This window comes from Danio rerio, chromosome 12 (genome assembly GCF_052040795.2).
Source record: "Danio rerio strain M-AB ecotype USA chromosome 12, GRCz13ab, whole genome shotgun sequence".
NCBI classification, from domain to species: domain Eukaryota; kingdom Metazoa; phylum Chordata; class Actinopteri; order Cypriniformes; family Danionidae; genus Danio; species Danio rerio.
This window is the reverse complement of record NC_141032.1, coordinates 32,786,299-32,805,069: the sequence shown is the minus strand read 5'-3', so window position 1 is coordinate 32,805,069 and position 18,771 is coordinate 32,786,299. Positions and strand designations below refer to the sequence as shown.

At 35.3% G+C, this 18,771-nt stretch overlaps 2 protein-coding genes across 3 annotated transcripts in view; one reads left to right on the top strand and one right to left on the bottom strand.

The window, feature by feature from the left end:
* dclre1a (DNA cross-link repair 1A (PSO2 homolog, S. cerevisiae)) overlaps positions 1-18,771 on the bottom strand; it is an 81,393-nt gene that overhangs the window by 16,297 nt on the left and 46,325 nt on the right. The gene's annotated exons all lie outside the window — the stretch shown is intronic.
* The window catches only part of nhlrc2 (NHL repeat containing 2), a 41,292-nt gene that overhangs the window by 1,016 nt on the left and 21,505 nt on the right, over positions 1-18,771 (top strand). For both annotated transcript variants that reach the window (XR_015504236.1, XM_087276509.1), the window contains exons 2-5: positions 1,940-2,092; positions 10,682-11,137; positions 14,075-14,196; positions 14,333-14,462. Coding sequence is in view for 1 of the 2 variants with exons in the window: in XM_087276509.1 (XP_087132635.1) it covers positions 1,940-2,092; positions 10,682-11,137; positions 14,075-14,196; positions 14,333-14,462 (861 nt within the window). In the remaining variant the exon portion in view is untranslated. The remainder of the gene's footprint in view (positions 1-1,939; positions 2,093-10,681; positions 11,138-14,074; positions 14,197-14,332; positions 14,463-18,771) is intronic.

Here is an 18,771-nt window from a genome sequence, read left to right as displayed (position 1 = left end):
TCACTAGTATTACTAGTACTTTAAATTGCTTTAGTATATTTTTATGTGGGTGTTTAACAACCAAAAATAGATCTGGTACACACTTTTTGCTTTGCAGTTTTTTCTTGACATTTATTGTTATTTATATATTTATTTCACATTCCAATGCCTAGTTATTAAATAGTTTAAATGGCTATACTTAAATTAAATATTTTTAAGAAAAAAAATTATTACTTTTTTTTTTTTAAATCGGGGTGACACAGTGGCCCAGTAGGTAGTGTTGTCGCCTCACAGCTAAAAGGTTGCTGGTTCAAGCCTCAGCTGGGTCTGTTGGCGTTTCTGTGTAGAGTTTGCATGTTCTCCCTGCATTCACGTGGGTTTCCTCCGGCTACTCCGGTTTCCCCCACAGTTCAAAGCCATGTGGTACAGGTAAATTGGGTAGGCTAAATTGTCCGTAGTGGATGAGTGTGAATGAGTGTGTGTGGATGTTTCCCAGAGATGGGTTGCGCCTAGAAGGGCATCAGCTGCGTAAAAACAAGCTGGATAAGTTGGCTGTTCATTCCGCTGTGGCGACCCTGGATTAATAAAGGGACTAAGCTGAAAAGCAAAATGAATGAATGAATAAAATAAAATCTTTGGACGAGTGTACTTGCGTTGTGATGATATTATATTGTCATTTTGGCATTATATAATGAGTGGCATAAAATGGTTTTAAAATCACAATACTATTGTTTATCGCAATATATTTTGGTGTAATATATCATACAACAAAAAAATAGATATCATGACAGGGCTACAATCAGCAGTTTACGCAACAATTATTTGTGTCAGTCATATTTAAAACTAATCATTGATGACATTAAATGTTCAGCCCCAAAATACTCATTAGTTGTAATTTTAGTTCTTTATGTTTTGCCGCTCTCCTTCAAATCACCTGTTTATAATAAAATGTAATATTAAGTGTGTAACAGTGGCTCAATGGTTAGCACTGTCACCCAACAGCAAGGAAGTTCCTGGTTCGAGTACCGGGTGGGCCAGTTGGCATATCTGTGGGTATAAGTTTGTGTGGGTTTCCTCCGCATGCTCTGGTTTTCCAGCACAATCCAAAGATGTGGTATAATTGAATTGGGTAAACAAACTTGCCATAGTATATGTGTGTGAGTGAATATAAATGGGTGTTTCCCAATACTGGGTTGCGGCTGAAAGGGCATCCGCTGCGTAAAACATATGTTGGAATAGTTGGTGGTTCATTCCGCTTTGGCAACCCCTGACAAATAAGGGGGTAAGCTGAAGGGAAATTAGTGATTGAATGAAGTTTGACTGTTATGCTGAATGACTAAGAAACATTGTTTCACCCAAGAGTTATAAGAAAAATAAAACATTCAATCAACCCTTTAACTGGAAATGTAACCACCCAGTTGACCTTTATTTCTCCATAGCTTATCATTACAACAAAAACTTGTTTTTGCTTAGTGTCAGAAACAGAGTTTAACCAAATTTTAATGGCAATTTTTGTTGGAAATTTTTTTAATGGAAGCTAAAGTGCTAAATTATCACTTTACTTGTTTTATATGTGGCAACAGCATTTCTGCTTGTGATATACTGTATACGTCATCAAGATGGTGCAGAGCATGGCCACCGTGTTGCGAGCTCCTAGCAAACTTTGTTTTGTTTTGTGTGTTTTACTTGTATTTTTGTCATTTTTCGTGCTGGATGTACACACTCTCATTACCTACGACAGACACACACTTTGGGAAATTGGCTCCCTCGTTGCACATCGAAGACCGGACTTTGTCTTTGAGTATTGTTGTATTTGGACTATCTGTATTTTGTACTGTCTGGAGCCAGCACCTAAGCTAACACGTGCTGCTGATGATGTGACAATAAAAGTGATTTGACTTGACTTTGAACCGCTGATTGAAAAATGTAAATTTTTAACCTTTCCACTGTTATTTAGCAGGACTGGAATGGTTAAACACAGATGGTCCACTGTCACTCGGGAAGGAACTATTAGGGAAAGTGGTGCTGCTTGACTTCTTCACCTACTGCTGCATAAACTGCATCCACATACTTCCTGATCTACATCAGCTGGAGAAGAATTACTCCATACAAGGTACATCGAGTTGTTAGGCACGGGCATTATGTTTGGGTATGAATGTAAATAAGAATGTGAGTGATAGATTGCATAATGGCATCTAGCCTGACTCATTTATTTTAAGTGCTCTCCATGATTTATATATTACACGGTTAGATAAATGAAAGGCATCTTCTAACATGGAAACAGCCAATCCAGATGAATGTTTCTTGGCTGTTTTGATTTGAACCATACAATCATGTTGTAGATCATACCCATGGGATCACAGGATCAGATTTTTTTTGGATTTTGATAACTATTTTCTTCTGGTCCAGCAACACATTGGTATTATCATAAAACTTTATCGGATATGGGGCTTTAAATATCCGGGGACCGGACCTGAGGGCAGGGAGTTTCGCATAGATACACCATTCTGCTGGTCTGCGGCTTATTATAGCAGCTCTGTGACCAGTGCTATCAGCTCCAGCTGTCAGTAGCCCGTCAGTAGCCACTCCTGTTGGATCATCCAGGGCCACTGGCAATGTAGCCGTCAGCCCACTCGCTGGCATATCTCACACATACCTTAATGCTGGCACTGCTTTTGGTACATTCTGTTACCACTGCTTTGTTAAAGGAGCTCGCCACTATTCCCAGTGTCTTGCTAATTATTAGAGTTGATCGTTGTTAGAGTTTATTGTTGTTGTTGGTAAATTAAAGAGCAGTGGCCTTTCAGTTTTATGCAGATACTTTGTTTTTATGCATTTTTAATACTGCTGGTTTTAGAAGGTTATTATAGAAATTAATTCAGAATATACTTTTGATTTGTCAGTATTTCAGTGGCTTTTAACGCACAAATTCAGATTTATTTATGGCAACATAGTTTGTACAAATACTAACCTTATATTAGAGCTTTTAAGTTTATATGTACATTTTAAAGTAAATATTCGAGTACTTCCAGCCCTATCCAATGCTTTTTGTGTGATTTATTATTAGGTATGAATCCATTTATATAGCAATTTTCAAGCAGCAAGACAAGTGTTTGTTTTGACAATTACTTCTACTGTAAAAAGTGTCCTATTTAGTTCTTTTTTTCCTGAGTAATGATTTACCAAAATTTACATCATCAAATCAAATTAAATCAAATCACTTTTATTGTCACATCATCAGCAGCATGTGTGCTATGATGAGAGAAAAGCTTAGGTGCTGGCTCCAGACAGTACAAAATACAGACAGTGCAAATACAACGACAGTGCAAAATACAGACAGTGCAAATACAATGACAATGTGAAATTGACAGCGATATCTATAACGAATAGGTATCCACATAGTTGTAGGCAGTATTGTTTTAAGTATGGATTGATGCCCACTATAATGTTATTCGGTGTAAAAAAAAAAAAAAAACTTGACTGGCATACCTCTTACAATAAAATACTTCTTTATTGTAATTTTTTTTGAACATATGTTCCAGGTGATGATGAGGAAACATTTTAAAATCTCATTTTTACATTTACTTTTTTTACATTGAAAAAAATACATTTATTAGAAACCTTGGGTTAGACACTTTGCTTACATTTAATACACTTTCAATTAGGGACAGCCGATACCAAATATTGATTCCTTGTCATGGTGATCGGCCGATACTGACTACCGATTCTGATGCTTCAAGCTTTGTAATGCCTAAAGCACATTTTCCCTCTAAGTATGATACTTAAGTGGAGATCTCTTATATGAAACTTAAATGGAGGTCTCTTATAACCATTATAAATAAATAAATAAATAAATAAATAACAATGCAATTTAGAAACACTGCAAATGATGGAAGAAAAATTCAACATATCTCAAGAAGAAAAAGTTTGGAGCGTAGTCTATATTTGATGCTTAAGTTAAATGCACACCGTAATACATTACTTCTTTACTAAAAGGAAATAGGTCGATAAACTACAGTTTATTGCAAAAACTAGGCCTATATTTGAAAAAGTTATATTATTAAATAAGTTTAAAAATATATTTATTTAATTAATATTTCCAGCCAGGTTTTAGTGAGCTTGCCATATTAACAAAAACTCAGAAATTTCAGTTATTTTATGTAAAAAGGCCTAAATACATGCTAGGCCATTAAAATATTTGCTCATCTCCAGACTCCAACTATTGACAGTTAGTCTATGGTTGCAGCTCCGGACAGTCAAAGCAGCTCAATGAGAGAGTGAGGATTTTCTTTACTGCACTGTTCATTTAACTTAATTAAATATAATGCTTAGAACATCACTGTGCCTCTTATGATCAGTTTTCTTGCTCATTCACTTTCGTCACCATAATTTTCAGGGTATTTTATCTAATTTGAGGGCATCACAGTGCTACTATAAAGAGGCCTATGATCGCAGTGCTACCATGAGAGGCCATACTGTTGAGACACTAGATAGCGGCGATCGCTCGGCTCGTATCACAGCAACTCAAAGCACGCGTAAACCAAAATATACGATCGGTTCATGGGATTGGCCAGATTGACGTGTACCAATCGAATCATGAAATGTGATTTTCGGCCAATACTGATCTCGGGACGATTGATCGGAGCTTCCCTACTTTCAATGTGTTTAAAATCTCTTTCATTTATTTTCATACAGACACCCAAACTCCTTGACACTTATTTATTTAAAGGGCACCTATTGTACATCTTTTGCAAGATGTAAGATGTAAAATATGACATTGGTGTCTCCAGAATGTGTCTGCAAAGTTTCAGCTCAAAATACCCATCCAATTATTTAATAAATAATGTACAATTTTAGTGTCTGAGGGCTATGTAGTTGTTTTTGTAGCCTGCAGCCTATGGATGAAGCTAAGTCAAAAGTCTATTTGTCTATTTGGTATATTTGTGGTGTAGTCTATTCAAGCCTTTCTGAAAGGATGGATCACATGCAAATGCCATTTGCAGTACACAGACACGCACACATATGTGCTGCTACTGACACCATACGGCTGTGGTGATTTATAGTGGTTAAGAATTACACAGCGATTTTACTCTCTTTATTACAAACATGCTCTGTTTTAAAAATATTTTAAAGGAAATAATTGAAGTGCAGCTAATCACTTCACAGAGACTTGTAACATATGTTTTAATCCCAGTTTCTTTGCAACAAAAAAGTTCTGTGGACATGTGTATACATTATAGAAACATGGCGCCGGTCAATCAATAGATGGGCGGAAAAAAACACACTCCTACTGTACATCACGTTGCGATGGGCCTCAAAATCACTGTGATTTGGGTCCTATTTTAAGGTCAGTGATTAAAAAAGAGACATTGTAGCTGCGTCCCAAATGTCCCACTATACATTATGCACTCATGCACTATGTACTTATGCACTTACACACTCAACAGCATAGTATATGTATGTAGTGTTGTCCCAAATGGAGCACTAATGTTTTTTTTTTTTCCTGATGAGGTTTGATGGTTGTCAAATTAGTGAAATAAATGAACAAAGCATTAAATAATACTTGCTGTGAATATTACTGCATTCTCCATCGGGAGGCGCTATAATCACTCTCGTAGGAGAAATTCTCATTCACAATCCAAAATAAATAAGGTTATCCAACATGTGCGCCCGGTAGCCCCGCCCCTTCCGCTACGCGAGCAGAGCTGCTGTCGTTGAGTGTGTGAAGTGTCCATCATTCCACACTTCATTTTACTGGTTGAATGAGTGCAATTAAAGGATAAATAAAGTACACTTATTATTTTTTAGAGTTTTCTGTGTGACCTACTTACACTATTTATACTACACAATGGCGTAGAATAGTGCATAAGTATGCGATTTGGGATTCACCTTGAGTGTTTAAATCACTCCATTATGACAGTGGATACAAAAGTTAATTTTCACCATAGGTGCCCTTTTAAAAACTTTTGTATTCTAATATTTTAAGACCAGCAACACGTGTATCATCAAGTCTGATTTTGACAGTCTGATCTGAACTCAATTGCAATGAAACAAAAATGAAAGAAACACTTGTCATTAAGAAAGCCCTGGATATTTTTTTTTTCTTTTTTTGTTTACAACACCCTTGCTCTCATATTTCTCATCGTAAGTAGAAGTGCTGGTTCTTCCATGCATTTATTCCCCTGAAGGGTAAATCATCTAGGGAGACATGAGGAAAAGTATAGAAAAACATTGATCACATTTTGACTGTGCCAGATGTGATTCAAATACATTTCTGTGCGGAGAGGAAGCTGGCTAAAAGCATACTGAAATGGGACACTGCTCCCCTGTGCGTGTGCTTTCCGTCTCCACTGCTGATCCTATGAATTTTAATCTTCTGATGGATGGCTGAAACCGGAATTTAAAAACCACCGTCCGTCGACTTCAATCATCAGTGGCTGCGTTGCTTACCCCAGGGATACACAATGGGGGAATGTCACTTCCAGTGACAAGGCGGAGAAGTTTGGTTGACATTTTTGCTAAATTAGACAAAGTCAAGCGCAGACTATATCACAGTGCAGAAGACTGGAACAAACAGACAAACAGAGCGCATTGGTTATAATGGAATGCCTAGGGGCTGCATGAGCTCTCAATCAAGACCCCTATGTTTCTCTCGATTGGTTTTAGCATTCTGCATGCATTTGCCAATTTTAGGATGTGTACCTCTGGGATTCATATATACTCTTGTTTCTTTAAAGGGGCCTACACTTGCTACACTTTTTATTATTATTACTTATTATTAATATCTGTGATCATTTACTCTCTTGTCAAAATATTTTGGTTCATCCTCAATATTAGGGATATTAGGGACAGAATACAAATAGTATTTTAATGAAATAGGTGGTGTCACTTCATTGAAAATCGAGGTAACCAAAACTTGTTTCCACCTTAGAGCACAGGTATCAATCTCAGTTCAATCATAATTTGACCATCTGAATAATAATAATATTTATTATAAACGTTTTTTTTTTTAGTTTTCAAAAATGTAATTTAGAAAATAAATGTGAAAATTTCATGTATAATAACACTGGCCTATCATGATTAAGATGTAAAATAAGTCTCTGATGTCCCTAAAATGTGTATGTGAAGTTTCAGCTCAAAATACCACACAAATATTTTGTTTTATCTCTTTGAAACTGCTCGTTTTAGCCTTTGATCTAAAATGTGCAGTTTTGGTGACTGTCGCTTTAAATTCAAATGAGCTTGTCCAACCAGCCTTCTTTTCAGAAGAGAGTAGAGCTACAAATCCCTATGCATCACAATAGTGGCAGGTTTAAAAACAGGACTGAAAGTATCTTTGTGGGAAAACTGAAAATGTCAAAAGAAGTTGGGCAGAAGAAAGTGGTCTATGGGTTAGCTCACACTGAGCTGATGCCAAACAACTAATGCCGATGAAACTCAATTGTGTGTCACATTGCATTGGCTCATGCCTGGTTCCATCTACACCAAAAATCTGTTCATGAAAACACCACGGAGGGATTCGCTCCAACAAATATGTGATGATTTAAAAAATAGAGGCTGGCTATATTCACATGTTGTGGCCACACAACAGGTTTTAAACCCTTTCTAAAACTGAATTTTGCATAACACTGTTCCCTATAAAAGAAACGTATGTAATATGGGCTTCTTTTAGCAATTTGCAAGAATTGGCAAAGTACAACATTTTTTTATTGGTCATTTTGTTTTAAGAATAAGCTCCAAAAGTGACCTGTGAATAAAAAAAAAACACGACCTTTCCCAGTACTGGGTTGCAGCAGGATGGTAGTTTATTCCACTGTAGCGACCCCTGATGAATAAGAGACTAAGAGGGGTATGCTGTACAATGCGATTGATACAGTATGTCTAGTACATTTTGGTCTCCTATAGCAAGCAAAATCCTGTTTCTCATGTCCCCTTTAGACATTTTCTTGCTCGATAGACTTTGTTGTTCTTTTATTGAATGATTTTAAAAAGGAAACTGACTCACAAAGACTGAGGTTTAGTACTATTGAAAACATTCAAAGCCCTGACACACAGACAAAAGATGGTTCTTTGGGATTTTCAGTATTCAAGGGTTTAGATAAAACATGTCAGAAGCAGACACCAACGCAACATGCTTCCACACATTGTATGAGGAGATAAGAATGAACAGCTTTGTGTAACCTGAATGGATTGTCTTTGAATGAACAAAAATTGGATGCAAAAACCTTAATTAGGCAAAAAATAAATTTAAGTAATTGAATTAGAGACACTTTTCTTTTATCGTTCTCTTTTGATTTAGGGCAAGACCTTGATGGATTAAACATTTATTATTTCATAAACATTCTCATTAAAAGAGCTTTCAGAATAACTGTAAAAGCTAAACGCACCTCAGAATGTTTTAATAAAAAAAAAATTTTAAAGCCAACAAGTTTTTAAAGGGTGTATATTCATCCCAATTACAGGTTGTCTTTAAAAAGGTGCTAGCTGAAAAAGACAATCATATTAATTAATATTATGATTAATATTATTATGGGTGACACATTGGCTTAGAGGTTAGCTCTGTTGCCTCACAGCAAGAAGGACGCTGGTTTGAGTCGCTGCTGGGTCATTTGGCATTTCTGTGTGGGTTTTGCATGTTCTCCCCATGTTTTACGGTGGTTTTCTTCCAGGTGCTCCGGTTTCCCCCAGAGTCCAAAGACATGTGGTATGTGTGTGAATGTGAGAGTGTATGGGTGTTTCCCAGTACTCGGGTTGCAGCTGGAAGGGCACCCGCTGTGTAAAACATATGCTGGATAAGTAGGCGGTTCATTCCGCGGTGGCAACCCCTGATGAATAAAGGCACTAAGCTGAAGAAAAATTAATCAATGAATAATTCTTATTATTAATAGAGGTTAATTCATAATTTGTAGTGCAGTTGTTTTTTCTCTTACTCTTACAACACTTACAAAAAATTCTTTCTTATCTACGATTCATAAACAGATTTAAGGGTAAAAAATAATGTAGTTCTACAAAAACTACTGATGACATATAAATATTGTAATTTTAGCATTTTTCTTTTTTTTTTTTGCATAAAATAAGAAATAGTAGCCATGTTTTCATACATCTTTATATGCACAATACCAATGTTTTAACTTTAAAAGAGTTTAGAAATAAATATTTGGTGGAATGAACGTGAATTTCGTTCATACATTCATTCATTTTCCTTTGGCTTAGACCTTTTATTCCCCAGCATACGTTTTACACAGCGGATGCCCTTCCAGCTGCAACCCAGTACTGGAAAATACCCATACAAACTCATTCCCACACATACACTATACTACATGTCTTTGGGGAGACCAGAGCACCCAGGGGAAACCCATGCGAACACGGGGACAACATGCAAACTCCACACAGAAATGCCAACTGGCCCAGCCGGGACTCGAACCAGTGACCTTCTTACTGTGAGGCGACCTGAATTTAAATCACAGCAAATTAAAACATTTGTTATTCTGGCCAGTTCTAATTTTCTAAAATTGATATGAAATAAAATAAAACAAGTATTTACGTTTTAGTCAAACCCATACATAATAAATAAATCCAATAAATTCAGAGAAATTACAAATTTTCAAAGGGTCTTTTAATTTTCTAAATAACGATATGACTTTTTCTTTCTTCTAAAGAAAAGATAAACCAGATAACCCCAAAACAAAGATCATTAGAAAAACAATGATGCAAAGTGTGATGCAAGATCACTGTAAAAACTAATGTAAGAAATGCAAAAGTACAGACGACCATTATTTCTAATGTATGTTTTTTTATGTCTGAAATGTGCACTTTTTTTATTCCATGTTTGACGTAATCTCAACTGAAAAATTAAACGAGGGTGGGACATCATAGTAGCTCCTCCCCTTTTAAAAAAACAGCCAATAGCGTTTTGTTTGGGAAAGTTGTTGAGGTCAAGCACATAAAATGAAAAGCAAATGAGAAGTTTCTTGAAGAGGGCAGGAGATGACTAGAGAGCATTTGATTGGTCAAGATTTGATGAGAAACTGAAATATGAGGTGACATGAAATAAATCATTAATCCGTTTAGGTGGAAGGGACAAACTGCTGGCTTTGGATCAATTTTACATTTTATAAATGTGAATTTTCTCACTGTTTTGGAGCACACTGGCTAATTGGTATTCTAAAAATTACTGAAAGTAACATCTAAAAATTTTTATTTTAATTTAACAGGACCTTTAAATAATAATTCAGAATTTTGTAAATATATGTCAAGAGCTCATGTAACAGTTTGCAGGAATTTATAATTCATTCATTCATTCATTCATTCATTCATTCGTTCATTCATTCATTCATTTTCCTTTGGCTTAGTCCGTTATCTATTAGGGGTCACCACAGCTGAATGAACCACCAACTATTCCTGCATATGTTTTAAACAAAGGCCACAACCCATTACTGGGAAAGAATCTATCTTTTAAAAAGTTTTTTTTTTTATAAAGGTATTGGTACTGTCAACTGGGCTCATGTGGATTTCTGCAATATTTATTTTGTGTAGCTTTTGAAGTGTCAACTTTCTATCAACAACACATTTGCATTACAAAGATTCACATGCTGATGAGTGCAGATTTACTATAGCCATGTAAATTGTCCTGTCTTCTTACTTTAACTTTAGTAGAAAACCCTAAAATTATGTGGGTTTTTTTTTTTTTTCATTTCTGCAGATGGTCTGATTGTCGTGGGTGTTCACTCAGCAAAATTCCCCAATGAGAAAGTCCTCCAGAACGTACAGAGTGCGGTGTTGAGATACGACATCAACCATCCTGTAGTGAACGACAGCGATGCCCGTCTGTGGCAGGAGCTGGAGGTGTCCTGCTGGCCCACACTGCTGCTGCTGGGACCCAGAGGAAACTTGCTTTTCTCCCTGGTTGGTGAAGGGCATAGAGAACATCTCTTCCTTTTCACTGCTGCGGCTCTGAAACACTATAGGGAACAAGGGCTCCTCAAGGACCATAATGTGGGAATCAAACTGTACAGGGACTCGCTACCTCCCTCCATCCTTTCTTTTCCTGGAAAAATAGCCATAGACCCCAGCGGCAAGCAGTTGGCTATTGCAGACACAGGACACCACAGGGTACTGGTGGTCTCCAATACTGGGCAGGTGCTGCACACTGTAGGAGGTAAGGCCTCTTCATGCACTCTTGGATAGAGTTACAAAATTCAAAAGATGCTGAGGTTTCTGTTTATTTTCTTGATAAATTAAGGGACTATGCTTTATTGCAATAAAAACAGGAACTTTTAGTATCTGGATTTTTAAAAAATTGCATTAGTTGTATTTATTCTGTTTCTTTTTATTATTATACTGTCAGTTTTAATTCTTGTTGTGTTTTCTTGTGTATATATATATATATATATATATATATATATATATATATATATATATATATATATATATATATATATATATATATATATATATATATATATATTAGGGCTGTACAATTAATCGAAAATTCAATTTCGATTATGGCTTCTAACGATTATGAAAAACCATTAATCGAGATAAACGATTATTGCATCATATACCAAAAGCGCGAAAGACCGCGTGCTTATGTGTGTGTGCAACACTGAGACGAGCAGAGGAGCGCAGACATCTAAAGTAATCTTAACGTGAGCGCTTTAATGGTCAAATAGGTGTTAAAACGCGGTGATTAGAGATTATTCATATTAACCCTCATGTTGCAGCAGCTTAATGTCGAAGGCTTGGCATCTCAACGCACGTTTTTACGCACACAACCAATGTCCAGTCTTGCTTCCTCTTCAAGTTTAAATTCACTTTATTTAGCTTATTATAAATACAAACTTGCAATTAATAATGTTGAACCCTTTAGCGACCTCAAAGGTGTGTGAGTTTGGTGTGGTAAAAACTGCATGCGTTCCCTTCCTCAAGTCTTCTTCTCTCATGCAAGAAACACCGACTTTAAAACCCTATGTGCACATATTGCCCCCAAGTGGTGACAGCCCAAATTACATTCAAGTCAACATATAGGCTCCTACACCTCATTTGCGTAATAAACAAACGAGTTGAGAATCAAAAGACACGTGAAAGAGAAACCATTAAAGAGACAGTGCGAAATGCTGCCGCTTGTTTTATCATTAATCAAACGACGAGAAAATTTCCTCGCTGCTCTTGACTGAAGGATTTTTGTAGCTAAAGTGTTTTTCTTAGGGTGAAGATGCTTAAATCACAGTTTGTTTCATATTTTTATTCTATTGTATTTGTTTCTCTTTCCTTTGCAGGGTGGAAAATAACTGTATATATACAGTTGTAGTCAGAATTATTAGCCCTCATGAATATTAGCAACCCTTTTCCTCCAATTTCTGTTTAATGGAAAGAAGTTGTTGTTTTTTTTTTTTTTTTTACGTATTTCTGAACATAATAGTTTTCATATATCATGTCTAATTACTGATTTGTTTAATCTTTGCTATGATGACAGTACATAACACTTTACTAGATGTTTTTCAAAATACAAGCATTCAGATTAAAGTGCAATTCAAAGGCTTAATTAGAGTAATTAGGCAAGTCATTGTATAACAGTAGATTCTTCTGCAGACAATCAAAAAATATATTGCTTAAGGGGGCTAATAATATTGACCTTAAAAATTGGTTTCAAAATATTTAAACCTGCTTTTATTCTAGCTAAAATAAAACAAATAAGACTTTCTCTAGAAGAAAAAAAATATTAGAGGAAATACTGTTAAAATTCCTTGCTCTGTTTAACATAATTTGGGAAATAGTTATTTAAAAAAAACAAAATTCTCAGGAGCGCTAATAATTTTGACTTCAACTGATAATCGTTTTGAATAATCGTGATTACAATTATGACCAAAATAATCGTGATTATGATTTTTTCCAAAATCGAGCAGCCCTAATATATATACCCCTTTAAGCTATTTTTTTCATTAGTCTACAGAACAAACCATCGTTTACAATAACTTACAGTAAGTTATTAAGCTGTATAGAAGTGTCTTGAAAAATATTATTTACTGTCATCATGGCAAAGATAAAAGAAATCAGTTATTAGAAATAAGTTATTAAAACTAATATGTTTAGAAAAGTGTTAAAACAATTTTCTCTCTGTTAAACAGAAATTGAGGAAAAAATAGACAGAGGGCTAATAATTCTGACTACAACTGTGCATGCAACTATGAAAAAAAATAAGTTCTCTGAGTTTACTGGATTTTTGTTTTTAGTTATAGGTGTGAGTAAATGTTATTCTTTTATCACATAAAGGTCTCATAACATAACATTGTATCTATTTGTATATATTGTAACATTTATATCTGTCATTTTGCCAAAAAATAACAATTGGTCAGAATTGCAAATGTTTTATTTGTGGTAATTGAAAATCAGATTTATGCCCAATCCCGAATAAAACCAAATGTTGAATTTTTAACCCCTCTGAAGTTAAAATTGGTATTGTGTTATCTAAATATGAATATCAACATGTTTAAAAATATGCCACCTTTGTCATTTTTATGTACACAAAAAAGTTCTAAATCACTTTTTCTTTAAGAAAGGTCATGGTTTATATTTTACTTTAAGCACAACCATTCAAGTTTGAATTTGTTAAGCTGTTTCAATGACTTCCTTAAATATTATTTTATATGAAATGCAGTTTTTTTCCCTTAAAGGAATTTATCCACCATTTACTCATCATCAAGTGGTCATCAACCTTTATGAGTTCCTTTATTCTGTTGAACACAAAAGATGATGTTTTAAAGAAAGCTGAAAACCAAAAACCATTGACAAATATAGTAAGAACAACTAATTCTATGTTAGTCAATGGTTACAGGTTTCCAGCTTTCTTCAAAAATACAATCATTTGTGTCCAACAGAAGAATAAAACTCAAACAGGATTGGAACAAGTAAATGATGACAGAATTTTCATCTATGGGTGAACTATCCCTTTAAATGCAGGATGCTTTCATGAAATATAGGGCAGTTGGCAAAGCCTGTTTTATAAGTTTAGAAAGGCTGCTAATTTTCTCCTTGGTGAGTGTTTCGATGCTATTTTAGTCCACTTCTACATGGGATTGTCTTTGCCTTTTTTTAGGTCCCTCAAGTGGGAAACGAGATGGAAATTTGTCCGAGGCTCAGTTCAGCTCCCCACAAGGCCTGTTCATAAAGGGAGACACAGTCTACGTGGCTGACACTGAAAACCACCTTGTTAGAAAGGTAAATCAGCAGAATCGGGTCAAGCTTGTTCTCCCGCTGCTAACTCTAACCCAGATCCACTCTGATTGGTGCTTGAAAAACAGTCGTCATGATAGCACTTATGTTTGTCCTCATTAGTTTTTTCCTTTTTCTCCAGATCAACCTTACGGAAGGAAAAGTCTCAACATTAGCAGGCATTGGCGTACAAGGCACTGATAAAGAAGGCGGAGCACTGGGACCACAACAGCCAATCAGCTCTCCCTGGGATGTTACCCTTGGCAGCGCAGGTACTTTTATTATAGAATTTAAGATCACTCCATCTACCTTTATTCCTGCATTGCTCATAAAACGTAATATCTTGTGATTCTGCATTTTATTATTCCACCAGGAGCACTTTCTACATCCCCTTCTCTCCCTCTCACATCTTCTCCCTATCTGTCTTGTCCATCTAGGAATCTTCAATCAGGTTGTTCTCAGAAGTCTTGGCTTTGTAGATACCACACTCGCCTTTGATTTTCACAAGTGTATACGGTGCAGAAAAAGATCTTTGTTCTGCTAAGACGGCCTCTAGTTGTTTGGAAGCGGCCCAGGAGTAAATTGTGTGGTCCGTCAGTTGCTAGTCAGAGACACAGAGCCGAATGTTGTGGCGCTGCCTGAGTTCAACCCATACCACTGAAGAAAAGATATGATCAGAAAGCACTCATGTGGCTGGCTGCGGTTTCAAAGAAGTGGTGCTTCTGCTTTCGTCAAAGATTTCCTCTTTTCGTTTTGCGGTGGTATCTTTTTACCAACAAGATATCCCACAGGTCTAGGAAATTGAATTTAACATGCTTCTAAAGCGTAATTAAAATTCCTGCTTCATATTTGCCAGCGTTATTAAATCAGTCTGCATTATTCAGTCATATCGTTCCATTAAACTGCTGAAGAAATGGATGTGGCTGGCATCAGTTGAGAGAGAGGGAGAGAGGTTTAAAGTGGAGTGTGTGTTTGATTTAGTCAGTGTGTGTTTGGAGCACATTCATTGATGATCCCTGCTGTGCATTAGGTTAGTTCCCTGAACTACAGATTGCTTTCTTGCAGGTTTTTCTACTAAGAAAATACGATTGTTTTTGTATCCTTTATATTTGTATGTTTTTTCTAAGGATGCTCCTTTTAGGAGCTTTTTTGCAGCCGATACTGAGTAACGATTCCTTGTCATGGTCATTGGCTGATACTGAGTACTGATTCTGATGATTCAACCTTAATAATGCATAAAGCACATTTTGAGTCAAAGTATGATACTTAAGTCTCTCCTTACCCAAGAAAATAAATGAAGGATGTTGCATTTAATCCCTTAAACATGTCTCTTATAACCCAGGGAAGGATTAATGGGGCAACCATTGTAATTTGCGTAAATCTGTAGTTTTATTTTTTTTATTTTTTTATTTTTGTGGGGGGTTGGGGGTCTCAGTTAGATTCATCGTCATTAAAGCAGACCTGAGTAATAGTTTGCACCTTCATTGCTTATCATTGTGCACAAAAAGGAGCATTAACTGCTTAATTCCGGACTTCATTTAGGTATAATGATATTGTATAGTCCTATAATGTGCACGTCTGATGAAGCCGCTGACAATTTGCAAGATTTTGAAATCGCTTTGAATGCATGCACGGCTGTGCACACTTTGTCCGCACTCACATTTGCATGTCACGACTACGTGCACTCTATGTACATTATAAATAAAGCCCGGATGCACATATGTTATTGTCCTCTTCAAGTCATCAGTCCTTATCACTTCATTTATTCAGTGCTACAGCATAGCACCTGAAATGTAATACCGGAAATTATCATGAAATTGTTTATGATAATATCAGTTTATAAAAATACATTTTATAATTAATTAAACCTTTTAAAAAGCAGACACTACGCCGAAGGACAGGGAAAGTGATAAACTAATGATATATTTTTCAGGGTCTAATGTTAAAGCATAGGCTGCTTAATAGGGCGTCTCGCCTTCTATCTTTTTTGTCCTCGGTTGTTCACATCCCCGATAACCATTTAGTGTGGACATGTCATGGTCAGAAGCAGCTTTACAGAAAATAATAGATAAAACAGATTCAACAATTTGTAAGAAATGACCCACAAAGCAATTTAGAAACAATGCAAATAATGGAAGAACTCAACATGTCTCCATGAAAAAAGTTTGGAATGCATATTTGATGCATAAGAAGTAAAAATGCACATCTGTAAATGCATATTTGTTTATTGCATTAAGTATATTACAAAAGGTATATTATTAAATATTCACATTTAAAAAAAAGATATTTTACAGTTTTTTTTATTTCATTGATGTTTTCAGCCAGGTTTCCTTCCTCTGTGTGTAAAGCTTTAAACAAACACCTGCTATCGGTTGATGAGATCTGCCAGATTAGCAAGCACTGATCGAGTCATAAAATGTGATTATAGGCCGATACCAATCTCCGGAGCATCCCTGGTTTTTTCTTATTCGATTTACTTTAACTTTTTAAAATTTTTGCTTTGTTTACTTTTTTCTTACATGTTATAGCAGCAATGATTTTGAATGAATCCCTTAAAGTGAAGAGATTTCATGTCTTGAGTTATAAGTTTCATCCAATAGGCTTACTGAGATCAACGCTGTCAGTGTTGACGGCGTTCATGCTCTGTTATTGAGATTTTTCATCTCTTGCAATTTCATCTGATGTAAATCCACCTTATTCATCATGTTTTCAGCATTTTGCTTTGAGCTTAGTGAAATGTTATTTAATTATTTTGCATTCAATAGTCAAAATGGTTCAAGGCAATGCAGCTGCCTCTTACAAACAGATCAACAGATATACTGTAATTATGTAATAGAATATTTGAGTCGGAACCACAACAGCAGTCGTAAGAGTATTTTTTGTTTGTATCCGTGGATAAAGTTGGATAAATAAACCTTCTATTACTTTTATGGTTTGTAATAGATTGTTAGGATGATTTTCAGCATAAAAGAAAATCTATTTATCTTTTATTTAACTCTTTTACTACATAGATTGAGTTAAATCAGTTTAACATAGAAGTTCTAGTAAATTGAAACTGTCGGTTCAGTTTTCAGAGCTGAAGTTCAGTTCAGTTTTGTTCAATTTGATTTTATTTTCACTTAAAAAAATATATATTTTTTTACTTTTACAGTTTATACAGTTTTATGTTCCATTGTAATTATCTGATTTTTCATTCATTCATTCATTATGTGAAAGTTACACAATATACACAATCTGAAGTGTTCTAACTTGTTCTGTATAAAAGAGATAATTCTTGCTGACAGAAAAGGTAAAGTTAGAGGTTTAATCAATTTAAAGTGACAGTAAATGTGTATTTGGAGCTGCACTGTGATCCTTAATAGTTTTTTATATCATCACATCCTTCTGTTTTTAAATATGCCTAACAAGATGGTATAATACTTTAATTATTGTTACGCTGAATGGCACTTTAGTGGGTGTCTTCAGTGAAAAATTTCAGATTTTTTTCATGCAGCCCTTAAGATTGGATCTTTATTGCACTGATTAATACATTTTGGCTTGTGATATGTTTGCCAAAAGTTCTATTATCTGATGCAGTGAGTATTTTTTTTAACAACCCATGTCAGAAGATGTATCCCATGGCTATATTCCAGGATTGTGAAAGAAGTCTTTATTTTCACACATGAGTTGGTCACCAACTGACCTGAACCCTATTAAAAGTCATATTGCATAAGGCTGTCAGTGCCATGATGACTGCACAGCACAATCAAACACTGCACAAAAATGCTTTCTTACTTGTCAACTAGTCCAAATGTTTTAAAATTCCTAAATCAAGAAGCATTTTGTAGTAAAAAAGATACTACATAAATATGGTTTTGTTTTCAGAAATAATAGGTTTAAAAAAGGAGAAATTTTCCTTGTTTACCCCAAAGCAAAAAAAAAAAAACTTTAATTTTGACTTATTGTTTATTTAAACAAAACTGTATTTTTAACTTCAGATAAACAATATTGTTTTACTTGTCTTGAAAATAATTCTTGATTTAAGAATTTGAGATATCTGTAATAAAATTCATTTTTTTGCAGTGAAACTATAAAGAGGGTCCAGCAAATTATTAGCGTGTTACTTTTTACTTTAAAAAAAATTAAATCTCCTTTCTTAAAAGCTCAAGCAGACGTTATCTGAAGCATTTTGTCTGACAAACTAATACCTGCTTTAAGATTTGTAATTGCCACTTCATCATTCATAATCATCTGGCTAAAGAAGTCTGGTTTGCGTTTTCCCGCTTCATTTGTTTTCCTCCTTTGAGTTTCAATTTAATTTGGAAATACCGCAGTGCGTCTTTGTCCTTCATCACAAATTTCATCTACTTTGGCTCATTCTGTGTTTTTTACCTTCCATCCGTCCCTGATTCCTTTGAAATCTTGCATGAGGAGAGTTTTACTCCCTTCCTCTCCATCTCAGTCCTTCTCCATTTCTCTTTCCCTCACTCTTTCTTTCCCTCTGTCTCGCTCTTTCATGAATATGTCTTGTTAGGCTCCAGCCCAGCAAAGAAATTGTCCCTGATAAGCACAGAACCATTAGAGAGGTCTATTGTTAGACAC